The following is a 12,484-nucleotide window of genomic DNA, read 5'->3' as shown; positions in this document are numbered from 1 at the left end:
GCCAGTGGAGGTGTGAACGAATTATAAGATCTTATTCTGTAAACACATTATAGTAAATCTAGTGGGATTTGATGATCTCAGTCAAATGTCGCAGCGGATTAAACCTCGACGGTTCGAGCATTTGCGTATTGAATACTTTTCAGCCCAAACTAACTTGTGCGGCGACAAAGTTTATCTCCGTGATATGTAAGAATTACTTACTTTAGTTGAAGCTGAGGTCATTTTGCTTATCTCTGTGGTGTCATAGACTGTCTATAGATCATGAATAGGACTCAGGGATTCCTTCAAGTGGAGCAGCTTACGATGCTAACAGTATAGCTAGGTAGCCTGTTGTGGCAGAGCAGGGGAAAAATCTGCTCTTCTAACCGTTTTAGTGGCGATGCCTGAAAAAATCCAGCATTTGAAAAGACCTGTGCTTAGTTCTATGCATAAGTCTTATCTAGGGCTATATTCCATCACCACTGGAAATTGTTCCGTTCTCCCTCCAGTTAAATGAAACGCAAGGTCGCTGCTACCTTCAAGGTCTCCTCGCAATTTCCATGTGGCCTGTGTGCGACCGGTTTATAACGCACTTTATTAAATCGGATCGAATTAAATGTGTTTGGCTTCTTGTACAAACTGTGAAGGTTAATGGAATGGTTCTAAGCCATCTTTATTGCATCGTTTTGTCACTGCCCATTACCGATATAAGGTCTCGTCCTCACTCGGGCCAGTTAATCTCGAACAAGCTTAATTTATCTTAAATGCTTTGTTAAAACAATTTATAGAATTCATGTTATTTTCTTACAAACTAGCCTAATCATTGTTAGTAATAATACTCAAAGGTAAACAATGTAACATACTTAAACTTGTACTTATATATGTTTACATAAAATCAAATAACAGCCTAATAATAACACAACGTGTATGCATTTATATGACATTTAATTTAATCAAAGTTCTCAAGCAACTTCCGGTGTTCAACCAAAGTCACCTGACTTAACAGGTGGCATAGGTTTGACCAGACACAAGTCGAACAGCTTTGTAATTTTTCTCATAGAAGAGAGAATAGAAATATAGAGAATAGCGTGTAATAATGCGTGGACTGATTTGTGGACCTAAATGCGCTGCATGTGGGATTGTGGTGAGCATATGGGGGATTATAATGTTGGTGAGTGTACCTCTTTTCTGCCTTTTCTTTCTTTAAATTATCAGTAATCATATCCTGCTTATCCGTGGTAGACAACAAGGAGCCATGTATATCTATACATACACACACACACACACACAGATACATATACAGTGTATATATATATATATATCACTTTACTTTGTTTCTGAATCACCAGAAAGAGCTTTGGCCTCCTTCAGGAGACACACCCTGAACTTTTTCTACATTAAATTTTAAGTCTAAAGTTACTAGACAGAGCTAAGTAAGAACAATAAAGTAATACAATATAAGTAAATAACCGGATCCGTTACCATTTCACTGTCTGGGCTGAAGATTTTTGCATTTCTGACAGTAATTGAACGCATCGTAGCACGTGAGCACGGAACATTGAGAGAAGAGTCATGTGAATGAGAAGATCAAGGTCACGTGATATATGTCTGAGCTTCGCTAAAATGAGTTATAAATTGGATATTCAACGATCATTCGGCCTAAAACAAATATGAGCAATACTGGTAACTGTAACTCTGCTGTTTTGTCTTTTTTCTCAGTAATCTTGCATTACTTTTAAATAGTCTACGGTATGGCTAAACCATCTCTGTCCTGCTTAAAGAGTGGGAAACAGCCAAGACCTTTGTATAACTATAGTGATTTTGAGTTGAGTTTAGTCACTGGTGTAAATGGGGATGACAGAATCTCACAATACATCAGCCACAGTAGTGAGCATAAAATTGAATTAGTACCTTTCTAAAACAGTTTGAGCTAAAAGAGAATCGTTATTGGATAAGTTAGGAATGGATTAGATTTAACCCAATTAACATGTACAGTGTGTAACAACACTGAAACTCAGTACCATCTTTTACATCTGCGATGTCATCAGTGACTCAGGGCAGCTCAGTAAAAACATCATTACGGAATTTCAACGCAGTGTAACCCAACAAACAAAAAAGGTGTTCTCGGTCTCACAAATACTTACATATAAATGTAGATATTTTTTTCTTTTTGGTGTTACTCCAAGCATTTCGTGTTTCTTTTTCTTTCTAATTTTATTACATAATTTTATTTCAGTTGTTTATTTTACTTGTATTTTTAAATCATATTTATTTTGAAAGTTACTCCTGCGTCTACTTTTATTTCCTGTATAATATTGTATCTGTTACTGTTACATTGTTGTTAAATGTTTCACTTGAAAAATGCTTCTAATATAGTGTAATAAAACTTTACATATAATAATACCTTGGACAAGAATTGAAGAAATTTTAACGGGCCTACAAGCTTTTTTTTTTTTTTTTTTTTTGGATGTAGTATAGATTTTTATAGGTCTGCTTTTATTAATTTATTTTAACCGATTTTGCAATTTTTGAAATGAGGAAAAACACCTGTTTTTTTTATATGTACACCAATCAGCCATAACATTATGACCACTGACAGGTGACGTGAATAACATTACCGTACTGTGTTACATTGGCACCTGTCAGTGTGTGTAGGTTATAGTAGGTTAGTAGGCAGCAAGTGAACATTCAGTCCTTGAAGTTGTTGTGATAGAAGCAGGACAAATGGGCCAAACTGTTCTGGCTACCCGATTGGGTTAGAGCATCTGTCAAACTGCAGATCTTGTTAGGTGTTCCCGATCTGGAGTGGCTAGTACCTACCAAAAGTGGTCTAAGGAAGGACAAACCATGAACCAGTGAAAGGAGATGAATCCCAATTCCTTTATTTTACCTTTCTTCTGTACTCAATACTTGCTCGACCTGGAAGTTGTTCCAGTTTGTCATGATGAAGGACGTCCCAAAGCTCTTATTTCTGCTCTGAGGAGGGAGGACTTGAGGAGCAAGTCATGATATATGAGTGATACATGAGCGCATCTTTTGTGGAAGTCTGATATGCCCCTTCATCATAAATTGGTTTGTGACTGGACGCTTCACATTAAGGATCAGAGGAAGAGATGTCTCTCAGTGGCCTGGACAAGCACTGAAAATCCCCCCAACTGCAGACCATGTCCTGCAACGTCTCTTCTCTTGTCTGCTGTGTAATAATTTCAGTAAAAGTAACTGCTCTTCAACATCTATTAGTTTTAACTCCAGAATGACCTACTCAGTTTCAGTTGCCATTATTAGTAAGTGCTGAAGAAATGCACAATGGCATAGAAACCCCTCCACCAACTACCGTATTTGTGGTGTAGCCGAATAAGTGCTCACAATGGCACAGACTACTTGCATATCTTACAGCATAGGCTCTACGTAGATTTAACAGAGAACCATAAATCAAGCTTAAGATGTAAGGAAAAAAATGCAAGAGGGAAATGTGGCTGCAATTAGGAGAATTGGGATTCATCTAGGGTCATGGACGCACAAGACTCATTGATGAGGTTGACCTACTGTAGATTAAACTTTTAAATTTCATCCATTCTTTTCAAAAGTTTCCATTTTGTTTGAAATGAGAAATACTGTATATTAGTCTTTATGAAAGGGAACATTCAGCAACTATAGTGGTGATATCTGTTGGACTAAATCAGTCCTGCGTGTTCTTTTATGAAGAATGCTCAAAGACAAATCTGTCCTTTCAGATATTTATTACAATATTCAAGAAAAGCAATACAGAGCTCTGGGTTCCGTCTCTATCTGATGCCCTATCCACACACAGAAGTATGGTTCACAGCCTCTTTCAGGAAGCGGAACCGCTCGTCTCCTCTCCACAGAGAATTTATAATACAGTCATGCAAATGATGGTAGATCTGACGTCATCCGTGCTGTCCTTCATCCTCGTTAATTGGTTGGTTTGTTGACCTCGTTCTGACCCGTCATTTGGTGATCTTGTCACCAGGCAGATTTTGATCTGTGAAATTCTAAGAACAACATCCTGACCTTTCCACTCACATCCCTTGTTGCAGACAGGCCAGTCATCTCAGCCTTTATCTGCGCACTTCTAGTTGTTATGAGTCTCTCTGCACCTACTCACACAGCATTTCATGTGCACAGGTCAAGTCTTAACAAAGATCAAACAGATTAAACAATTATTTGAACAGTTTTGCAAATACCTAACATAGCCCTATATCATTTTATCAAGAATTTCTTTCTACATATCACACCTAGAGTGGGGAGGCTGTTGAATAGGTCTAAAAAATTATCTTTAACTTGTCCTCACGACCACAGTTTTCACTCCTTTTACATAAGTTTTTCACTGAATGGTTGACACATTTGTGCTCCTCCTGCCAGTAGAACTATGGAAACACAGATGATGCATGGTGACCCGCGAAGTGACAATAGTGGCGTCCAACTGCCACATTGATTCCTGTGTACACAGTATTAGGCAGGTGGTCATAGTGATCAGTGTATGTGTCAATAGACAGTATGTACTGTGTTCTGTTTTTCTTTTAATTTTTTTAAGAAACTGCCCTTGTATTTTAAAGGCCATTGCCCATAATTAATCCTACAGTGAGTGGTTTCAGTGTTTTTTTAATTGTCTTATATCTGGTGTTGATATAGATACATAGCCTCAAATGTGTTTACTATTTATTCAAAACGTTAATTTAATTAATCTTTGTAAAGTTTGTCACTTCCAATTTAATCTACAGCTGGAGTTAACATAGCAAAACCCCTCAATCCTGCCATGTTGGCTGTGTCCTTCAATAAGAATTCTGTCTTCTCTCTCAGGTCTTGTTGGGGATTTTCTTCGTTATACATTCAGCTGTGCTAATTGAGGATGTGCCTCTACCTGAAGACCTTTACCAAGAGTAAGGATTTTACTGTTACACTCCAGATTTGTTCCTATACAGCTGTACCAAGGCTTGATACCCATCTGATTTTCTGTTGGAGCTATCCTGATATACTGTATAGGCAAAGAATCAGAATCAGCTTTATTGGCCAGGTGTGTTGGACACGAGGAATTTGACTCTGTTACATCGGCTCTCAATGTGCATGTACATATTCTTATGTAAGGCAGCAATGGGCAAGTAAACAGTAAACCAGCATAAGGCTGTGTAGTATAACAAAATAAACAGTATAAACAAAGCAATAAACAGTGCAACAGACAAAGGAATGTTCTTTAGGAAATGAGATAAAAATAAGAATAAGAATAAAAGTAGCGTACTTAAAAACAGAGACATGTACGGATCTATATAATCTATACAATATATTTTTACCGGTATTGCACTGGGGGAAGGTATTGCACTAAGGGTTATTGTCCAGTACTACTGTACATACTGTCATGGGTTAAGTGTTAATCAGAGTGATGGCTTGGGGAAAGAAATTGTCCTTGACACACATTATAGATACCATCTTTCATCAAACTCGATTTGACAGTTCTAGGTGAAAGGTTATCCAATCAGAATTGTTGTCCCGCCCCCAACTCGTGGCGAGTTGAAATTAGTCTCTGGATATTGCGGCTGTTTTTCATTCCACTTTACCTCTACCTACAGCTGCTTTCAGAGCTTATCAAACTGCCATAAAACGCAAAAACAGACACAACGTATATCCCTGTGGTAGTAACACAGGTATGTCTGTGTGAATCTTGTTCGTTTGGAGAAACTGTAACAGTGATAGCGGTGAGGTCAGACTGACTTTACCTGCTGCGTAAAGCCGTTTTCAGATAGGACGCGCTGGGCGCTGCACTCCACTATCAAACCCATCCATTTCTATGTGTTGCTTGGTGCAAGAACATATCTGCACTGCGCTGAGCCCCTGCATGCTGCACCAATGTTAAATAACTTATTTACTTTGTAATGTTTTGAATATTGTTTGTGAAAGTTTGACCATGTTACTGTTCCATTTTGTAAGATGCAAATCTCTAAGTTTTACTTTCCTGCCTGAGTATAGTCTCAGTTCCTTCTTATGTCAACTCTAGAAAAAACGGTCGGAGTGTTTATTTGTCATATGCACAGTTAGGAAACGTGTTTCCCTGTATAATGAAATTCTTACTTTGCCGTCCACATGAATGCCACAAAATACAAATGAAATATAAAGTAGATAAATAAGTAACACAAAATATAAGGCACTTTAAGCAGCAGTATAATAAAAATATATAAGAATATAACAGAGAATGTATGCTACATGGGAGCAGCATGTGCAGCAGTCAACAGTCAATGTGCAATTATACATGTGCAAACTGAGAATGTAAACAGTACAGGTCGACAGTACATGACGTATTTCCTGGTAGTAAACTCCTCAGCTGTTTAGGAGTCTGATGACAGAGGGAAAGAAAGAGTTTTTCAGTCTGGAGGTCCTACACTTCACACTTCTGAACCTCCAGCCAGAGGGTAGGGAGGCGGGACAACGATTTTGATTGGATAACCTTTCACCTAGAACTGTCAAATCGAGTTTGATGAAAGCTGGTATCTATAATGTGTGTTCCTTGTGCCTGGATATCTTGGCGCACAGTGACCTGTAACGCTGTCCAGAGGGGATGAGCTCAAACAGATTGTGTCCAGGGTGTGAGGGGTCTGCAGAAATCTTCTCCGCCCTCCTTTTGACCCGTGAGGTGTACAGGTCCTCTGTGGAGGGCAGGCTTGCACCAGTGATCTTTTCTGCAGTCCTGACTGTCTGCTGGAGTCTGTTCCTGTCCTGTTTGGTAGCTGTGCCTTTTTGTTGATAGCGCTGATGTTGGGCAACCACTTCAGGTCCTGGGAGACAGTGGAGCTGAGGAACTTGTAGGACTTTACTGCTGATACAGTACTGCCAAGTATGGTGAGGGTGGGAGTAAGGTGGGGGCACTATTCCTGAAGTCCACTGTCATTTCCACTGTTTTGAGCGTGTTCAGCTCCAGGTTGTTGCAGCTACACCACAGGACCAGCTGCTCAACCTCCCATCTATAGGCTGACTCGTCACCATCCCGGGTGGTCATAACTACAGATGTCAGGGTGACAGATCTGTAGTCGTTCAGTCCACTGATGGAGGTTTTCTTGGGGACAGGAATGATGGTGGAGCATTTGAAGCAGGAGGGGACTTCACACAGCTCCAGTGACCTATTGAAGATGAGTGTGAAGATGGGGGCCAGCTGATCAGCACACTTTCAGGCAGGAGGGGGTCACGCCATTTGGGCCTGGTACCTTTGTGATCCTTTGTTTTTTAGGTCACAGCTTATATTGGCAATATAAGCTATGAACAACAAGAATGGTTGAGAAAAAACATATTTAGAGAACAAATTATTCATACTGGACACTAATTGATGTGGCCCTGATTTTAATGAGTCTTAATGTTTTTAAAAAGTCCCATTAATCAAATAATAAAAGAGCTCCAAAAATGATTTAGCTGTATAGCATGATAGCATCAGTTAGATGATATGGCATAAAGCTGATGTCATAACCAGGTGTATCTTGCACTACATTCACATCACAGGCCTTAATGCTCAATATTGATCTTGTCAGAGCCATACTTTTTCTGTTCATGGTTCACATTAATGTTTGTAAGTGAGGTGTCCAGCTCTGCTTTGAACACTGTTGCACTCCTAAACTGCCAGTCATGTGCAGATTCAACTGAATGTGAGCCCCATGCACGAAAGAATAACAATAACATCATTTGAGCGACAATCAAATCACACAATTTCCTCACAAACTGCTCAGTTATGATTTACTCTCTCCACCTTGACCATGATCAGAAGCTTCTCCATGAATGTTCAACAAATGTAAAATGTCCTTTTATCCCCAGTGACCCCCATCACTGTTGTTGTTCTCTTTCTGTGTTTATTTATACCGATCTGTGAAACCTGACATTGAATGATGATGGCAGGCAATGTGCGCAGAGGAGGGAGACATTGCGAATTCCAATTTGACCAGTCTGACACAGGTCGCATGGTCAGAGATCGGATATGAATCCGATCTAGGCCAAGATATGCAAGTGGCCCAAATCTGATCTGAAAACATCTGATTTGGTTTGTTCACACATCTTTGAAAATTTGTTTTCTAAAATGTTGACCTATTATATAAAATACACCTAATTTAAAATAAAATTATTGCATAAAAATGTATCTATGGATGCTGTAGCAATTTCGAGTTTATTGAACATATTCTGTTATGACTTTTTTCAAGTTGTAAACTGTGTAAACATGATGGTGTGTGTTCCCACAGTACAAACCCTCCTCAGGCGATCTATGACCTGTACAACCAGGTGGGCTACAATTGCTTCATAGCAGCTGCTGTCTATGTACTGATTGGAGCTTTCTCCTGCTGCCAGATGAGGCTCAACATGCAGAAGGTGATTTCAGTTTTTTAGTTCTGAGTTTAGTCAAACAGTATATATAGATACAATGACAGCTGTTAAACTCGATGAGTAGTGAGAAATTAATGTGACCTTTAGCAGCTTAGTTACATGGCTCTGGGTACAATTAATAGAGACAGTTCCTTTTCTCAACTTTTATTATGGTAACAGATTATACAGTATTTGGATAACTCTCCAACCATTTTCCAGCAAAACAGCATCAATATCAGTATCAAAATTAGAGACATTTTTTTACACAGTAAAAATCCCAAGTTAAAAAATGGCTGCAAGACAGTTTTTTATTTCCCACTTTGCATATACCAGAACAAATATCCAGTAATTTAAATACAGAATATACATCTGATAATTAACTTCCATATATATTTATAGTAACATTTGAAGCTTTAATATATCAATATGGTGATAGTGTTAAATCTGTGTTCTTTGCTCAGTCCCCTTTTTATCACACTTGTGGATTTCGCTACCGTTGTGTGTGCTGCAGGGGTCACCAACACTGAAAGGGGTGTGGATGGTCACTGTTGAATATGACAATAGTTTTGCTACAGTGACAGTTTAACAACTTTTAAATAACATTTTGTGGTGACTGTCAAATTGCATCTCTGTAAGCTAATAACTGAAAAAATATTCGAGATGTTCATGTAAAAGTTTAAGACTGCAAGTCAAATAAAGATTAACTAACTAAAAACAACCAAGGGATGCTCAGTGGCACTAATACACTCTAGGTACACACACAAGGCAGTCTAATTCCTGCCTTAATATCTACTTTGAGAAGCTTATAATCTTCAGTTAATGTTGACATTTGGTCTGTGTTAACTCAAATGTGATCATTATTGAAGAAATATATTTCTGAGGTTGTGCTGGACTAGATTATACTTAAGGTGTTTTAAAACCTTTTTTTACTTTAAAGAGCAAAATATTAGAAACTAGTATTAGATTGTAGAAAATTGCAAACATATCTCAAAATAAATAGAGAAGAAATTGAATTACATCAACTAGTAGATGATGTACAGTAAATATAAGGGGCTGCTTCAAGTAGTTGGAACTACTCCATATCACCCTGATCTGCCAACACTGGAGGGGGGGGACTGTCCTTATAGAGTTCGTGGAGATATTGTCACTCTTTCTAAATCCGGTCTGTGGCTAAGGTTGGCGTTATAGTTAGCCAGTCAATCAGAGTTAGGGTGGGTTTTCCCAGAGTGCAGGTGGGTCCACCTTGGTTAGAGGACTAACAGGTTATGATTCCATTTCAATTTGGAAACAAAAAGATATACCAGTCCTACAGATGAAAATGATAACAGCTTTGAGCCTTGGTCAAAATCTCTGCCATCAGGTTCTCTCCCAGCTGTCGCTGCATAGAATACAGCTTTCCCCAGCTGTGTATATGCTCGAAGTGCTCAGAAGCATAGCTGCACACTTTGGCCACAAGGGGCTCACAGTCAACAACCTTTCCAGCACTCACGATGGTGTACAAATACTCCTGTATCTACAGTAGATTATGATACAGATAATCACCAAAATGGGGTCGCTTGGTGGAACAGTGGTTAGTGCTGTTGCCTCACAGCAAGAACGTTCCGAATTTGAGCCCCAGCTGACCCGGTGCCTTACTGTGTGGAGTTTGCATGTTCTCCCTGTGCCTGTGTGGGTTCTCTCCGGGTGTTACGCCTTCCTCCCTCAGTCCAAAGATATGCATCTTAGGTTGATTGGCAACTCTAAATTGCCTGTAGGTGTGTGTGTGTGTGTGGTTGTCTGTCTCTTAGTGTCATCCCTGTGATAGACTGGCAGCCTGTCCAGGGTGGACCCTGCCTCTTGCCCAATGTCAGGTGGGATAGGCTCCTGCATCCCTGTGACCCTATTCAGGAATTAGATGGATGGATAATCACCAAATTCTAATCAATTGTTCCATGGGCCATACCCTACCTCTGCAAAAAATTCATTCATTCATTGCTTTTTGATCTTTACTGTCAACAAACAAACACTGGCAAAGCATAAACCCCACCCTTGGCTGAGGTAATAAAAATACAGTTGATTTAGCTTTCATTTCAAATTTTATTAAAAATAATTCAACTGAACTGCCACTTTAAATATCAAATTGCCAATAGCAAAATGAAATTACATTTGAATAAAGATGCCAAAGTGCCATATGTTACAGTTTTCAGTGTGTACTCATATGCATGTTATTTATGTGTTGTTCTTCAGGAGTACCTGGTGCACTAGTGCCACCTGCTGGCCTAACAAACTCACAGCAGCACCTTGACAGCAGGACAATCTATTCAGAGCATCAGCTGCTGACTGGTTTTTGACTTTTGTCTTTGGGGTTAAAATTCCTAATCAGAGGTCCAGTGTGGGAACTAAATGATGTGTGAGCACATAACAGTGTGGTGCTATGTATTTATTAATGACAATCAGTAATGTGTATTCAGTAAGTGCTTCAATTATTTTATTTTGGTAGTAAAAACTACCCAAAGGTTTTCAGTAGATGTGTAGTTATCCTGGGTATGGATGATTATTTTTTGTTAAAAATTTAAAGATTGTAAAATTATTTGCTTGCTCTTTCAAATCCATTGTACTGTATAAAGAATATATTTTGGATTATGGTCAACGTCCAACTGACAGGGGCGGCTGTGGCTCAGGAGGTAGAGCAGTCGTCCCCCAACTGGAAGGTCGGTGGTTCTGTTCCCGTTCTCTTCAGTCCACGTGTCAAAGTGTCCTCAGGCATGACGCTGAACCTCAGCTTGCTCCTGATGGCCAGGTCAGCACCTTTGCAGGGACAGTGCCGCCATCGGTGTGTGTGTGAGTTGGCGCTGCAGATGGCTGCCTCGGTTCTGTATTGGAGACAAATTCCTTGTGTGTAACATACTTGGCCAATAAAGGTGATTATTATTATTATTATTATTATTCCACTGGACCAAGTTATTTCTTTGTTTATTTATCAGAATGTCCACCAAACACAGTCCAACTTTACTGCAACTGTTGACACTGATCACAGTCATTCTATCCAATGTGTCAGCTATGTCATTGGCATTTTACACTCAGCTCAAGTGCTACTCTTTTGTCTGCTCCTGTACTGTATCCAGTTCACTGAAACCACATTCTCATTCATTTTGAATCTTTAGAGTTCTTTAAGTTTGCTGCTGTATGTGTTTCAAACATAAAAAAAAAAAAAATAGAATAATTTAGTTATTTAACAAAAGCCTATATTTTCCACTTATTCAAAGCTGGCTTAAATAATGATCTGGAGTCAAACCCTCATATTTTAAACCTTGAGAATGAATGTCACTTTCAGCTTTTTCTCGTTAGGAGTCATCGCACTGATGATTCACATGTTGACATTTGGCACGTGTTTTACGCTGGATGCCCTTTCTGATGCAACCCTGATTTAAACACAGGCTGCAGCAGCAGAAGCACTGTGCCCTAACCACTAGGCTATCAGGGAACAGTTTTAAACCCATTATTGTGGTTTGTTGTCAAACCTTTATATTTTAAATCTTGAGAAATGTACCTTATTAGCAGTTAACAGGATCATGACTTTTCCCTATACATAAAAATATTAGCAATATAACACAGGGTGTGAATTAAAAAAAAAAAACTCCATTTGACAATAGAATTTCAACTCGAGCAGCTCAAAAGCTCTTTCCTCTTTGTCAACAGATGGAAATGCTCAGTTGTCATTACTTAGCCCATGTGCTTATCTCAAATGATTGTATCTAGTCAAATGATACAGTAAGAGATGGTTGTTATAAGAGGCAATGGTCTCTGGTGTGAGATGCAAATGTCTTTTGTGGTCAGTGTTCTGGTATCCAGAGATACAAGCGAGCAGTATGCATATTGGCAGTTACATGTCAGCAATATGCATCGGGGAAACGTTAGTAGTGGACATTCAGGGAGCCTGAGACTTAGTTTCACTCCAGTTTTAATTTGGAATGAGCATTTTTTGCAGGTTTAAATGAATGAACCACTGTGCTACAGCAGCAATTATCGTATGTGTGCTCTTGTGGTGATTTAGTACCAGACATATACAGTAGGTTTAGTATTCAGGCCAAATAGTCTTAGCAGTACTGACCCCTTTATTGCTTAAGTGAGACATGGCACAGAGAATCTCCTACCAAGTGTAACTGGGTCTCTTTCC

General features: G+C 39.1%; 2 protein-coding genes across 2 annotated transcripts in view; one reads left to right on the top strand and one right to left on the bottom strand.

The window, feature by feature from the left end:
• Positions 1-534, bottom strand: part of LOC109957194 (chromatin complexes subunit BAP18) — a 10,009-nt gene extending 9,475 nt beyond the window's left edge. Inside the window, exon 1 of the mRNA XM_020594864.1 lies at positions 202-534. Within this exon, the coding sequence (XP_020450520.1) occupies positions 202-222 (21 nt within the window). The 5' untranslated portion in view covers positions 223-534. The remainder of the gene's footprint in view (positions 1-201) is intronic.
• A 433-nt stretch (positions 535-967) lies between these two features.
• Positions 968-11,183, top strand: rnaseka (ribonuclease, RNase K a). Its single transcript, XM_020595000.1, has 4 exons — positions 968-1,150; positions 4,801-4,880; positions 8,208-8,334; positions 10,555-11,183. The coding sequence occupies exons 1-4, from the start codon at positions 1,076-1,078 to the stop codon at positions 10,570-10,572; spliced, it is 300 nt and encodes a 99-aa protein (XP_020450656.1). The 5' UTR covers positions 968-1,075; the 3' UTR covers positions 10,573-11,183.
• Positions 11,184-12,484: the final 1,301 nt, after the last annotated feature.

The sequence above is a fragment of the Monopterus albus genome, unplaced genomic scaffold, assembly GCF_001952655.1.
Source record: "Monopterus albus unplaced genomic scaffold, M_albus_1.0 scaffold25.1, whole genome shotgun sequence".
In the NCBI taxonomy this organism is placed as follows: Eukaryota; Metazoa; Chordata; class Actinopteri; order Synbranchiformes; family Synbranchidae; genus Monopterus; species Monopterus albus.
The sequence above is the reverse complement of the archived record's forward strand: the minus strand, read 5'-3'. Positions and strand labels throughout refer to the sequence as shown.